This window comes from Eptesicus fuscus, chromosome 19, assembly GCF_027574615.1.
Source record: "Eptesicus fuscus isolate TK198812 chromosome 19, DD_ASM_mEF_20220401, whole genome shotgun sequence".
Lineage (NCBI taxonomy): Eukaryota > Metazoa > Chordata > Mammalia > Chiroptera > Vespertilionidae > Eptesicus > Eptesicus fuscus.
In genome coordinates, this window is record NC_072491.1 from 36,584,371 (window position 1) to 36,599,291 (window position 14,921).

General features: G+C 37.6%; 1 protein-coding gene across 1 annotated transcript in view; it reads left to right on the top strand.

Moving 5' to 3' along the window:
• Window positions 1-265: 265 nt before the first annotated feature.
• The window catches only part of MCMDC2 (minichromosome maintenance domain containing 2), a 34,635-nt gene continuing 19,979 nt past the window's right edge, over window positions 266-14,921 (top strand). The window contains exons 1-9 of the mRNA XM_008150364.3: window positions 266-332; window positions 3,090-3,261; window positions 3,354-3,484; window positions 3,558-3,617; window positions 5,889-6,084; window positions 6,703-6,825; window positions 6,937-7,041; window positions 9,716-9,841; window positions 12,924-13,161. Coding sequence (XP_008148586.2) covers window positions 3,168-3,261; window positions 3,354-3,484; window positions 3,558-3,617; window positions 5,889-6,084; window positions 6,703-6,825; window positions 6,937-7,041; window positions 9,716-9,841; window positions 12,924-13,161 — 1,073 coding nt within the window. The 5' untranslated portion in view covers window positions 266-332; window positions 3,090-3,167. The remainder of the gene's footprint in view (window positions 333-3,089; window positions 3,262-3,353; window positions 3,485-3,557; window positions 3,618-5,888; window positions 6,085-6,702; window positions 6,826-6,936; window positions 7,042-9,715; window positions 9,842-12,923; window positions 13,162-14,921) is intronic.

Sequence of the window (14,921 nt, forward strand, 5' to 3'; positions counted from 1 at the left end):
CTCTGTTTAGTCTTTTAAGGTAGTCCCCGGAATGTTTTCCAAATTGACAGCCCCATTTTGCATCCCACTAGGAACGTTTCAATTTTTTTAAACAAACATGGGCACTGCTGGCCTCTGATAAAACAACAATGGTTTCTATCTTTCTTGCTTTGCTTTGCGGGGAGAGAGCGGGAGTGATTGAAGGGGCGAAACGCCTGTGGGTCCGGTTGCCCTGGTGACTGGGAGGCGCTGTCCCGGCAGCCTCCGCGCCGCCGCCAACGGACGGAAGCTGCGCGCGTGCGCGCTCGGGCTTCCCTGGGTCGCTGGCTCGGGGCGGCGCGCGGCTGGCGGAGGTCTGTGTGTGTGGGAGAGCGGGTGTCCCGCTTGGTTGGGCTGGGCTGGGCCCGCGCCGTCCGGAGGTTGGCGCTGTGCGTGGGAGGGGTCGTGGACCCCTGGGTGCGAGGCCGGATTCGCTTTGGGGGGCATTGGGTGTGAGGTGTTTTCCTTCTGACGTGGGTCCAAGGGAACCGGCACTTGGGTTCTTTAGACTGTGAGGAAGCGGCTAGAATTTGATCCACGTTCGCTTAATTAACGCTTTCCGCGGGCTTCCAAGTCTTTTTCTCCACTTTCCCCACCCACGCCCAGGGCCGCTGCTTTACAGGCTGGTTTTATTTTTATTTTTATTTTTATTGATTTTTTACAGAGAGCAAGCGAGAGGGATAGAGAGTTAGAAACATCGATGAGAGAGAAACATCGATCAGCTGCCTCCTGCACACCCCCCACTGTGGATGTGCCCGAAACCAAGGTACAAGCCCTTGACCAGAATCGAACCCGGGACCCTTCAGTCCGCAGGCCGACGCTCTATCCACTGAGCCAAACCGGTTTTGGCTACAGGCTGTTTTGAGCTACTGAATCCGGCCCTGATTCACAGGGTCCCGGTGCTTATCTGGGTGCCTGTCCCAAGAGCCCGTCACATCCTATCTGCGATGAACTGGAACATTTTCCTACTCTTCCCTGAGGTTCAGTATTTGCGTTAGAGCAGCAGGAGCATCCACCCGCACCCGTGTTGAAAATTCACGCGCAGGCTGGTCACCAGGTCCAGCGTGAAACTGTGAAAGTCTAGAACCCATCTCCTCTGTGCCATCTCATTCCTGACGCCATAGATCGGACCGTCCATCTGTCAGGACTGTTTCAGTAGCTAGAAACGGATTGTCACTCTTCCTCTATTCCAACCCATTTCCCGCATGAACAGCAGGCACTGGTTCCCAAAATAATCTGACTGTATTGCTTGGTAAAAACGTCCCTGGCTTTCCTTTGCCTGTGTAATGATCATGGCCAGTGGTCGGCAAACTCATTAGTCAACAGAGCCAAATATCAACAGTACAATGATTGAAATTTCTTTTGAGAGCCAAATTTTTTAAACTTAAACTTCTTCTAACGCCACTTCTTCAAAATAGACTCGCCCAGGCCATGGTATTTTGTGGAAGAGCCACACTCAAGGGGCCAAAGAGCCGCATGTGGCTCGCGAGCCGCAGTTTGCCAACCACGGATCATGGGCTTCTAAAGCTTTCATAATCTGGTTGGGTCTCACCCAATCATTTCATTATTGACTAGAGGCCTGGTGCACGAAATTTGTGCACTGGAGGGCGGGGGTCCCTCAGTGTGAGAGGGCGAGGCTAGGCCGAGGGACCCCATTGGTGTATGATCAGGGATGGGGAGGGATGCAGGAGGTTGGCCAGTGGGGGAGGGACGGAGTTAGGGGTGGGGTGTGGGGGGGAGGACTCAAGGACATGTCCAGCCATCTTGTTCAGTCCTCATCAGCCGGACCCCAGCAGCAAGCTAACCTACCAGTCGGAGCATCTGCCCCCTGGTGGTCAGTGCACGTCATAGCGAGCAGTTGAATATCCTTAGCATATCATTAGCATGTTATGCTTTGATTGGTTGAATGGATGACCGGACACTTAGCATATTGGGCTTTTATTATATAGGACTAGAGACCTGATGCACGAAATTCATGTAAGAGGCTCGGCCCTCGCAGCCCCCGCTTCGTCCAGAAGGTTGTATGGACGGTTGTTCCACTGTTCGGCCATTCGGTCACTTTGCATATTATGCTTCTTTTATTATAGATAGCCTCCCTTCTTTCAGCCCCAGAAATCTTATGTCCTAATGAAGCACACATGTATTACCCTGAACATAGCATACGCTTTAAGATGTATTGTAGGAACTTATGGCCACAGAGACATGGACTCTGAAGTTTCCCCCTATGTAATAGCAGAAAGGACAGTCTCAGTTACTTTTCTTTGAAAAGTGGCCTAAACTCCAACGAGTAGGTCTAAAAACATATTTTACTCATTTGTATCCCCAGTGCCTAGGACAGTCTGGTATCCAACAAATAGTAAATGCCCAATAAATATTTAATAATGAATAAATGTGATGGTCATTATTTCTGACTTCCCTAAATTGACAACTCCTTGAACACAGGATCCACTCTTAATCATTTTACCCCTAGCACCTAACACAAGTATTGGCAGATATTGTTTCCAATTAAGTTTGCTGTTCTTTAAATGAATTTTACATATTCCACCCTTGTTACTATGGTTTAATGTTTTTTGTTGGTCAGTATTGAAGATTTAAAGCCAAAAGAGGTTTTATCATCTGATACAATTCTTTCATTTTGATTTTCCCCTAGCAGCTAGGAAATGCTGGGTCTAGTACCAAGTTCTCAGATTTTGTAGGTTAACTACACTTTGTAATTTAGATTGAATTTATGAAATAACTTTTGCCACTTTCATTTTTTTTTTTTAAACAACACCTGCAATTGGACCTCATCATCCAATATTTATTTCAGGCAGCATTTTTTGAATACCTACTCTGTAAAGAGACATTTGAGGCTGCTGTTCTTAAGTTTGCAATCTTGTAGAGATCCTTATAAATTAGTGTTGATAAACATGTGATTTGGCAAAAGAAAACAGTTTTGTTTCCCTTTGGATAGGGATTTCTTAAAGTTGGAAATTGTATTTTGTTTTATCTCTCTGTCAATTTTAAGTTGCATAGCTTGTAAAGTTTTATTAGAGGTCTTCAATGTACATTTTAATTAACTTTATTTCTAGGTGTTCTCATCTGTAGTCTTTACCAGCCATTGTGGTTTAATCAATTAGTAGCAGAGAAGAATCATTAACTAGGAGAAAATGTCAAATCTAAAAATGAAAGAGGCAGCCCTTATCTATCTTGACAGAAGTGGAGGGCTCCAAAAGTTTATAAATGATTGCAAATACTACAATGGTATGTTCAGCAAAGGTAACTTTATTTTAGAAACTTTAAAATAAATACCTACATATGACTATCCTCATTTTTGTATTTGTGTATTTTTACAGATTCAAAACAAAGTTATGCTGTCTATCGATTCAATATTTTAATAAACCCCTCTGATATTGTTGAATTAGATGCTGAACTTGGAAATCACATTTTACATCATCCTGTAAAAGCTGCTGAAGTTTTTCAATCAGTAAGTTAAAGAAAGCAATAATTTTATGCCACATGAAATTTTTGGTAACTTTTTTATTTGTTTGAAATCACAGGTCTGTTTTATTGCTGTTAAGACTCTCTCATTAATTGGACAATTACAGACTGAAACTCAAGTAAGTTTTAGTTAAATTAAACAAAGAAAACAAATATACAATACCTTTAAGATGACTTAAAATAAATATTTTATATTCTTTTTTGTTTATTAAAATAAAATTTTCTAAGTTCAATGGAATATCTTACATACACTTCTTTGTTTCCTGTATTATCACTTACAACATTAAACATTTTGATAATAAAATATTTCAAACATATCCCCAAATAAAGAGACTAATATGACAAACCTGCATATATCTATCACTCAGATTTAATAGTTTATAATATTTTGCCATGCCTGTATCATTTTTTTTGAAATATTTTAAAACAAATCCTAGATACTCTGTTATTTCACCCCTAAACTAAACTATGTTGATACATAGTTTAGTATCAACCTCTAAAAATTGTGGACGTTTTTCTTATATACTAGTAACCACAGTGACATTACCACCCCTTATAAAAATAACAATAATTTCTTGGTATCATTATAATATCCAGTGTGTATTTAAATTTACCTAGTTGAGGCCTCAAGAATGTCTCATGGTTAATTTGTTCAAAACAGGGTCAAAGCACAGTCTACACATTATAATTGATTTTTACATCTCACTAAATCTCTCTTAGTCTAGAGCCATTTTTCTCCCCCTCCCTTTTTATACCATTGAATTTTTTAAGAAACTAGTTAATTGTTCTGTAAAATATCACATAACCTATATTTAACTGATATGTTCTTGTGGTATTTGACTTGCCCCCCTATACCCCATATTTCTGGAAAATAGAAGTTGGCTCTAAAGACTTGCTTAGATTGAGATTCAACTCATTTTGACAACAATACATCATAGTTAGTTTCATAGTTCATTACACTTCATTAGGAGAACTACCTGTTCTCCCAATTTTAGCGATGCTACAATTCATCAGTGAGTTTAGGTGATGTCAGCCAGATCCCTGCAATATACAGTTTCCCTATCACCTTCCACCTTAAGGTTTTTGCAGCCATTGATGATCATTACCTAGAATCTATTATTTCATTAGGCTTGCAAAATTGTGATTTTTCTAACTTTAGCATCCTTTCAGAATGTATTAACTAAAATCATTCTATAAGAGAAGTTTTCTTTCATCATCTATTTGGTTACCCTGAAATACAATTTGTACAAGAAAGGCAGAATAAATGTTTGATTATTTCTATTTATGGATTTTCAGAGTAACGAGTTGAAATCTAGCCTCTAATGATGACCAATAATTATTTTGGTTTTTGTTCTTTTTTGAAAATAATTATGAGGAACTCATGAATTTTTAAGTATATCTGATATGTTTCAGTGAATCTTTGTCATTCTTTTTGATGCTTTTATTATCCTACCTTTTGTCTTTGGGTATCCCTTAAAGTTTGCTCCTGTCCCCTTTGGGCCCATCCCATTAGTTTTTGTTTTTTTTAATTGATTGATTTTAGAGAGAGAAGAAATGAGGGGGGGACGGGGAGAGAAACATTGATTTGTTGTTCCACTTATTTATTCAGTAATTGGTTGATTCTTATATGTGCCCTGACCAGGGATCAAACCTGCAACCTTGGCATATCAGGACATTGCTCAAACCAACTGAGCTACCCGGCCAGGGCCATCCCATTAGTTGTTTTGTTTTTGTTTTTGTATATGTGTGTTTTTAAATATTTTTTAATTGATTTCAGAGAGAAAAGGAGAGGGAGAGATAGAAACATCAATGATAAGATAATCAATGATTGGCTGCCTCCTGTATTCCTCCTACCAGGGATTGAGCCCGCAACTTGGGCATGTGCCCTTGACTAGAATCGATCCTGGGACCCTTCAGTCCATAGGCCGACGCTCTATCCACTGAGTCAAACCACCTAGGACCCATTAGTTTTTATAGCTCCCCTTGGTTTCTAGCATAAGGAAATGTACCAAGTCCATCTGGTATATTTTCTGCCCCAGACCTGGAATCAGCCATTTCTCCCGAGGAGCTCTGGTTCCTTTTAGTGATAAATTATATTTAGCAATCACAATCTGGGCAGTAGAAGTGTCATATCTTTTCAGTGGCTATATCCAGGAAATGTGTATTTTTTAGGGAAAATTATTAGTTAAAAATGATATTTTCAATTAAAATGTAAGATTTTAAGGGTTTTGCATCTTTAATTGTATATTTAAGTATCTTTTATGTTTAAAATTTTGGTTTCTAATAACACTAACAAATCATTTACTTGATTTACCCTACAAATATATTATAATGCAAGTCCCAAATTGGCTCTGCAGTTTTTATTAATACAATTTTTATGTTCTTATTAGATTAATATAGTGCTGAAGTTAACACATTTACCTTCTCTGCCAAGTTATAGTCTTAATTTTTGTGAGTTTCCACTTGATTATACATCTCAAAGATTTTATATGATGCAAGGGATTGTGATTGCAATGACAACTGTAACCAAGTATACACAAGGAGCAAGATTTCTTTGTTCAGATGAAGCATGCCCTCTTTCAAAAGGTAAATATTAAGATGTAAAATCAAAAACATTAAGCAATTTATTGTTTAATTCTAAATCATGTTTACAATTAGTTCTAAAACATTCACAGAGTAGAAAGAATGTTAGAAAATATGGTGTCTCTCAGTGTTTATAAGTTGAAATGCATTCATTTTTCCCTTCCTCTTATACCAACTTGACAGGTACTCTTGTATTGCTGAAGTACTTGTTCTCACATTGTTCCACAAGTGTTTGTTCATGCTGTTCCCACTCGGTGCAGTATCCTCACTCAACCCTTTGGCTTAACTTCTCTTTAGTCCTTCTCCAGGATATCTTTCCCATTCATCCTCCTCTCTCATTAGGTTGGATGCCCTCCTCTCTTCTCTGTAAATGAATTCTACATACTGAAATTATGTTTCTTAATGCTTCCTATTGAAATTTTGTGTTTAAGTATCCATACACCAGTGCCTTAGCACAGTGTTTGGCAAGAAATGACCATCAATAAATGTTAGTTGAACTGTTCTGAACCCACACACAAAATTGAATTAATTATACTTTGAATTAGATTAATTTTAAAGGATTGAAAATGGATAGCTAAATCCAAAAGCAAATTTAGCTTACTTCTGTTCTCTTCTTTTCAGGATTTCAGTATATAAGAGTGCATGCGCCTGGTGCTACAGAATCTGCAACAGTAAGAAATGACTTTTTGTGTAATCTGTGTTCTTCTTCACTTCAAGAAGACAGAAAATTTAGAGTGCTTGGTGGTAAAAACGCTTTTACATTTGTAATTTTAAATGTAGTGTCTAATATTTTAATGTGGAAATTAAGTTGAATACATATTCTAATAACATTCTTTTTTTGCTCTTTGCGTTAAGATAAACAGATAGTTGAAATAATTACTGCAAAGGCGCTTCATGCTTTTCAAGGACATTCTAATAACCAGCCATTTAGGTTTCAATCTCTTACAGTTTTCCTAAGAGGTAAGTTCTGTTTGAACTAAAAGCAGGTTGCTATAAGATATATAAAATACGTAATTGAGTTACTTACACTTTTATATTATAAATGGTACTTCTACACAGTTGTCCCCCTTTATCCATGGTTTCACTTTCCACGGTTTCAGTTACCTATGGTCAACCATGTCTGAAAATATTAAATGGAAAATTCCAGAAATAAACAATTCATAAATTTTAAATTGCACACCATTCTGAGTAGCATGATGAAATCTCCCGGGATGTGAATCATCCCTTTGTCCAGTGTCTCCATGTTGTACACGCTCCCTGCCTGTTTGTCACTAGTAGCCATTTAGGTTATCATATCCAACTGTCAAGGTATCACAGTGCTTGTGTTCAAGTAAGTAACCCTTATTTTACATAATAATGCCACATTCAGTTAACTTTTCTTATATTGTTATAATTGTTCTATTTTATTAGTAGTATTGTTGTTAATCTCTTACTGTGAATAATTCATAAATTAAACTTTATCATAGGTATGTATGTATAGGAAAACACAGTATATATAGGGTTTTGTACTATCTGTACTTTTAGGCATCCCCTGGGGGGTCTTGGAATGTGTACCCCACAGATAAGGGGAGACTGCTATAGATTAAAAATGATAGGTTGCCGAAACCGGTTTGGCTCGTGGATAGAGCGTCGGCCTGCGGACTGAAGGGTCCCAGGTTTGATTCCGGTCAAGGGCATGTACCTTGGTTGCGGGCACATCCCCAGTGGGGGGTGTGCAGGAGGCAGCCGATCGATGTTTCTCTCTCATCGATGTTTCTAACTCTCTATCCCTCTCTCTTCCTCTCTGTAAAAAATCAATAAAATATATTTTTTTTAAAAATGATAGGTCATCTTATTCTTGAGTGTTTTAAAGAGTTATATTTAGCCGAAACCGGTTTGGCTCAGTGGATAGAGCGTCGGCCTGCGAACTGAAAGGTCCCAGGTTCGATTCCGGTCAAGGTCATGTACCTTGGTTGCGGGCACATCTCCAGTAGGAGGTGTGCAGGAGGCAGCTGATCGATGTTTCTAACTCTCTATTCCTCTCCCTTCCTTTCTAAAAAAAAAAAAGAATAAAAAAGAGTCATATTTAGCTTTGTGTCAATTATTCATTTAGTTATACAATATTCACTTAAAAAGATATTAGGACTTACTATGTCCCAAGCGCTATACTAAGGCTCAAGGTCATGATTATTTTATTTATGGGAATGATCTCCCATTATTCTATGTGTGTGTCCTATGTAAATATCGGAGTTATTATTTTAGAATATAGGCTTCATGAGGGTGGGACTTTGGTTTTTTACTGCACATAAGGTCATACATCTAGTACATGGCACAGCTGTGATTCAAACTCAGGCATTACAGTTTCAAAATATATGCTTATAACACTTCATTCTATTATATATTATATGTAATCCATATATTACAATATATAAATATAAGTGACTATCCAACTTATATTTTAGTAGAAAACACTTTCTTCAAATAAACTCTTACATAGAACCCAAATAAATTTTTTTTAATTACATGAATAAAATTTGACCTTTTGGGGTTCAAATCAGAAGAGATAACCACTTCCCAGACTCCTTGCCTTCCTCTTGCCCTTTCCTTGACTTCAGGACACATCCATCAAACTCTAAGATTCCATAACACAATTGAAAAACTATTCATTTTATTTTCCCTTTGCAATTCATTCTGTATCATTTAGTTGTTGCTAGTTTGGTTGATTGATTTTAAGTTTTTATTTTCTCAATTCTTGAGCCTGATTTTTCTCTTCCAGGTCTACAGTGTACACCAGTATGCTCTCTGGAACTTAAAAAAAAAAAGAGCAAGAGAGAAAAGGATAAAAAATGATGATCACTATTTGATCTTCCTCACAGAGAGAAGTTAACCCTTGTTTGCCTTATAAACCTATCTTTCCTAGCTTTACAGCTACCCAACTTCTAACTGTGTAATGGAAGATCAAGTTTTTTTTTTTAATAACTTTTTTGAACTTTTGGAAAAATTTTGCCCAATATGTAGGTGTGGAGAGGAATCTAGTATAATGCAAGAGGGTAGACTTTGAAGATAGGCAGACCTAGATGTGAATTTCACTTTTGGTAATTTTAGAACTCTGTCCTTTAAGAAGAATGACTTCAGCTTTGTGCAAGGCACTTAACCTCTTAGTTTCTTCATATATAAAGTGGGGATAACAATATCAATCTTACACTTTACAGTTGGGTAATGTATAGAAAAGTACCTTGCCTATATTATAGATAGTAATAATACCTTTTAAAATTATTTTCTCCCCTACTAAAAGTATTACTTATAAGGTCATTTTTATTAACATTTTTTGTCATTTAATGTTAAAATATTTTATCTTAAGTAGAATGATCTTGTTTTTCCTTTTGACCATATATAGGAGACTTCCTAGTTACTATGTAACATGCTTCTTGAAGTTAATTCATCATTGCCTATAAGTGTCAAAATTTATCAGCAATTAAATTGCCTAAATTTGCATAATTAATGCAACTCTATGGACATTATACTAAACAATAGTAAATATTTTCCAACTAATTCAACTACTGAATTGTTACTAGTTCTAGATCTTTGAACCATATGATCATGTACATATTTCCTTTAGTGAATACATATTTTCTTTTGTGTTTAATAATTTTAGATGAATCGGTGAATAAAATGAGTATAGGAAATGAGTATAAAATTATTGGAATTCCAACCTGTGTAAAAACTTTACAAACTTCTGTCTGTATAGAGGCAAACAGCATCACTTTTTGCAATCCAAAAGGTAAGGAAAATGTTAGTATCATATATTAACAAATATTTAAATTTAAATCCATTTGTTTAAGGAGTAAGTATTGGCTGCCTGTGTGCTGGGGACTCTTCTAAGCACTAGGGATACAGTTGTGATAGGACAGTTAAGGTTCCTACTCTCAAATCAGATGGTAGGCAGTAAACCTGTAAACTAATCAATAAGACAATTTCAGATAATAAATGCTATGAAGGCCGAAACCGGTTTGGCTCAGTGGATAGAGCATCGGTCTGCGGACTGAAAGGTCCCAGGTTCGATTCCGGTCAAGGGCATGTACATTGGTTGCGGGCACATCCCTGGTGGGGGGTGTGCAGGAGGCAGCTGGTCGATGTTTCTCTCTCATCGATGTTTCTCTCTCATCGATGTTTCTAGCTCTCTATCCCTCTCCCTTCCTCTCTGTGGAAAATCAATAAAATATATATAATAAAAAAAAAAATAAAATAAATGCTATGAAGGAGATAAAATGGGATAATGTAGAACCTTTCTTATATGAAATTTTTTTTTTTAGCTAAACCTTATTTTGCTTTTTTATTTTTTTATTATTAGCAATGAGAAAAATATTTCAGGGTACCAAGAGTTAGAGATTAGTCAAAAGGTTTTTCTACCCTAACATTTATTTTTCTAGCCTTAACTTGATCTTAGCTTGTGATCTGAGAAAGAGAGCCCAATAAAATATTGTTTTCCTCATTTGAATTCTGAACCAATTGAGATATAAGACAAAAGAGAAAGACAGATGGGGGCCAAAATATCAGCTTTCTTACTGACAATTTCTTTAGCAACTTCAATATAATTAAGCATTAGGTAAACAAAAGTGGAGAGCAGACCTACTCTTTTAACTTGGCACACCAATATTTAAATGTAGCAAGGGTTAGTTAAATTTTGAATAGAGTTAGATTTTTCAAAGAATCCCTAGATAGCCATCTGCAATAATAGAGGTCTAAGTAGACTTTAAATGCAAGTTGATTCTAGATACCTCTGCTTATCTTTTTTTTTTTTTAATATATTCTATTGATTTTTTTACAGAGAGGAAGGGAGAAGGATAGAGAGTTAGAAACATCGATGAGAGAGAAACATCGATTAGCTGCCTCCTGCCCATCCCTCGCTGGGGATGTGCCACAACCAAAGTACATGCCCTTGACCAAAATCGAACCTGAAACCCCCAGTCCTCAGGCTGACGCTCTATCCACTGAGCCAAATCAGTCAGGCGTGCTTATCTTGAAGAGAAAGTTTCTTAACAAAATTAAAATGTTAAAGAAAAAAAGGCACTAATGCACAATAGACATTTTAGTGATCTTTTAAATGTTTTCTGCTGTGAGGTGTTTCAAGATTTATTGATTTAGTAGCGGAACATGACTTATATGTAGGTGGAAAAGTATGCTTTCTCATGCTGAACTCCAGAATTAGGCAAATTTAACCACTCAAATGTGGTAAATGCTACACTAAGGCAGCCTTCCTTAGTCCATGGTCAGGGGTGATTAGAAGAAATCATTGCTCTATGATGGTAGCCTGTCAGAGCACAGCTAGAGCACAGTTCAGCACAGGTGCTCTGAGTTCATATATTCTAAATTCTGCTTGACTATGCCAACTGTGGGGGCAGGTTCCTTCTCAAACCCTGCCCACTGCACTAACTGTCGGGGCCAAACCCTCTAACAGGGACTGAACCTTCTTGGACGCCAGGTGGTAGAGCGAGAAGCTATGAGAAGTTGTGGGTGTATAAGAATGAGTCTTTCTTATAGAAGCCAGTGGCCATATAGCCATCAGACAAAACAGTCCTTCACAGCAAAGTCCCATACAGGTAGCCGCACACCTGTGATAAACCAAATACATCTTTCTCACAAAGCATCAATCACTGTACCCACGGTTATTACCTGAGCAGCTGCACGCTGCCCCTAGACTCACCAGGGCACCTGAGCTCTCTGCCTCAGCAGCTTCCCCAACCTCTTCAGGCTTTCCTGCACACATAGGAGCTACATCCTCTGAGCCTGCCTCAGCTTCTCCCCAGTACACTGTGACTGGCTGGTTAACATGCATTATATCATTTAGACTAAAGAGGCCTCTAGTCAACAGTTACATCAATCATTTTGGCTACAGAAAGGCACACATGCACAGTGTACCGTGAGATTGCTGTGGCCTTGCACCTGCATATGGTATCTTAGTCTTGAACATTCTGATTAAGGTTCCCATGTTTAGAGTGGCCTTGGCCATCCGGCGTACTATCAACAAGGCCTCCACACTCTAATTAGCCTTAGCTATTCTGTGACTCTGGCATGGTTCCCACATAGCCCAAGAGGAAGGAGAAAGTGACTAGGTTATACATGCACAGCTATTCTTCCAAAACTGACCAATTCGATTAAATCACTCATCTTGTCCAACTATTGGGAGTTGGACCAAGTGAGGAAGTGGAGGTCTATAATGTTACCATATAGTATAGTATAATGCTTTCAAAATACTAGAGTATAAATCTGCCCTTTTAACAGAAACAGAGTCTGTTTTTTAGTCAAACATAGAAATACAGAAGCAAGCACTGTAATAAAGGAGCCCTGTGATCTGGCTTTGCTCAGATAGGTTTGTTGTTTTTTTAAATATATTTTATTGATTTTTTACAGAGAGGAAGAGAGAGGGATAGAGAGTTAGAAACATCGATGAGAGAGAAACATCGATCAGCTGCCTCTTGCACACCCCCTACTGGGGATGTGCCCACAACCAAGGTACATGCCCTTGACCGGAATCGAACCTGGGACCCTTGAGTCCGCAGGCCGACGCTCTATCCACTGAGCCAAACCGGTTTCGGCTCAGATAGGTCTTGAAAGGAATGAAGAATTTGCTTGCACCCCACCACCAATCTATGTGGACACTTGGGGTGACTGCTTCCTTTCCTGGGATAGAAATGATAGACCAGAGAGACCTCCAATCATAATATTATCTATAAGAATTTTAATATGGCATCATTAAAATAACTGTAATCTGATGATAATATTTCAGATAAATAGAATTAGACATCTATCATGTCATTTTCTTCTTTTAAAACCCTTTTAAACATGTTATTATTTACTTTCAGTTCCTTCAGGAATTAGCGACAATTTCAGGTGTCTCCTCTCTTTGACTTCCAGCTCATGCTGGAAGTTTACAGCAATACTTGCCAATATCTTTGCATCACACATTGTTCCTCCCGGGACTTACAATTTTCTCAAGCTCTGTTTGCTGATGAGTCTAGTTCAGACAAGAGACTCTAACAAGGAACTGGAAGATTGCCTGGATATTTTAATTATAACAAGTGATACTCTACTTGTAGACAGGTAAAATATGTGATATGAATTTTTTCACATAATAAATTGGTCACAGATTTGCATAAATCTTTTCCATGAGTATTATTATAAGATAAATATTTAGGACTTACCTGGGCAAAAATTTATAATGGCATATAAGATATTAATATATTTAAACACTTATCAATGAAGTTTAAAACTTTTAAAATATGATTTGGGGTATTTGCTTTCAATGTTTTAAGAATCTAACCATTTAAAGCAGGCGTCCTCAAACTACGGCCCGCGGGCCACATGCGGGTGTTTTTGCTGTTTTGTTTTCTTACTTCAAAATAAGATATGTGCAGTGTGCATAGGAATTTGTTCATAGTTTTTTTTAAACTATAGTCCGGCCCTCCAACGGTCTGAGGGACAGTGAACTGGCCCCTATTTAAAAAGTTTGAGGGCCCCTGATTTAAAGTTTCAATCTGTTTCCCCACTCAGACCTTTACAAATAAATGCATCATTCTCAGGCTTCCTTCCTCCCACATTCCCTGCCTTAGTGTTCTGCTTTTGTACTTTGTTTTTATTCTTTAAATAATCTCCCCTCTGAGAGCCAACAAGCAATTTTCTTATTTTTCTTTAATATTCCACTCACTATACCCAAATACTGACTCACTATACCCAAATAAGGCTGTCAAAAGTGCCCAAATTACTGTTTTGGGAATATCACTCTAACATTGGAATAAGACTTTATTCAGCATTTTGGGACTCCTCAGTAGCAAGTACCCCTTTTTAAAAGTTACTTAAATATTCAGAAAGCTAGGAATATGCTTCTTATATTAATAACTTATATGCCATTATAAAGAAAATATCTATAGAATGAATTTAAAATTAAAAGAGCCCGGCTGGTGTGGTTCAGTGGTTGAGCATCAACCTATGAGCCAGGAGGGCACATGCCCAGGTTGCAGGCTTGATCCCTAATGTGGGGCGTGCAGGAGGTAGCCAATCAATGATTCTCTGTCATCATTGATGTTTCTCTATCTCCCTCTCCCATTCTCTCTGAAATCAATTTTTAAAATATATTTTTAAAAAATTCAAATAAAAACTTCAAATGTTTTTGCTGAAATTAAATTGCAATGTAAATATGGTGCTAACTGCTACAGATGGCACAAATTTAATTTTAATTTGCATTTATTTAATTGGAAATAAATTTCAGCATCATTTATAGCTTGTCGAACCCTTCTATTATTTTTCTATGAAACTCCTTGACCATTTTTCACTTTTCTATTAAGTTTTTATTTCTTTTTTTTTAAGGACTTAATTTTTTCAAATCTTCACAAATCATATCTAATTTTATTTTGATTTTTAGAGAGCATGGAAGAGAGAGGGAAAGACAGAGAGGAATATTGATGTGAGAGAAACACATCGATTGGTTGCCTCTTGCACAAACCCCAACCAGGGCCGGGGCCGGGATGAGCCTGCAACCGAGGTATGTGCCCTTGACCAGAATTGAATCTGGGACCTTTCAGTCCACAGGTCAAAGCTCTATCAAAAAAAAAACACAAACAACAACAACAAAGCTCTATCCACTGAGCTAAACAGGCTAGAGCAAGTTGTTTATTTCTTATTGATTTGTGATTCCTCTTATAAATTAAGGCCTTTGTCTCTTTTCCTTTTGTCATTAACCTTTGACTTTTCCTATGGCATTTGAGGCTGTGTAAGAGATTTGGGTTTGTTTTTTTTGTTTGTTTTGTTTTTAGGTAACATTTATATATAGTGAAATAATCAGATCTTAAGTATACAATTTGATG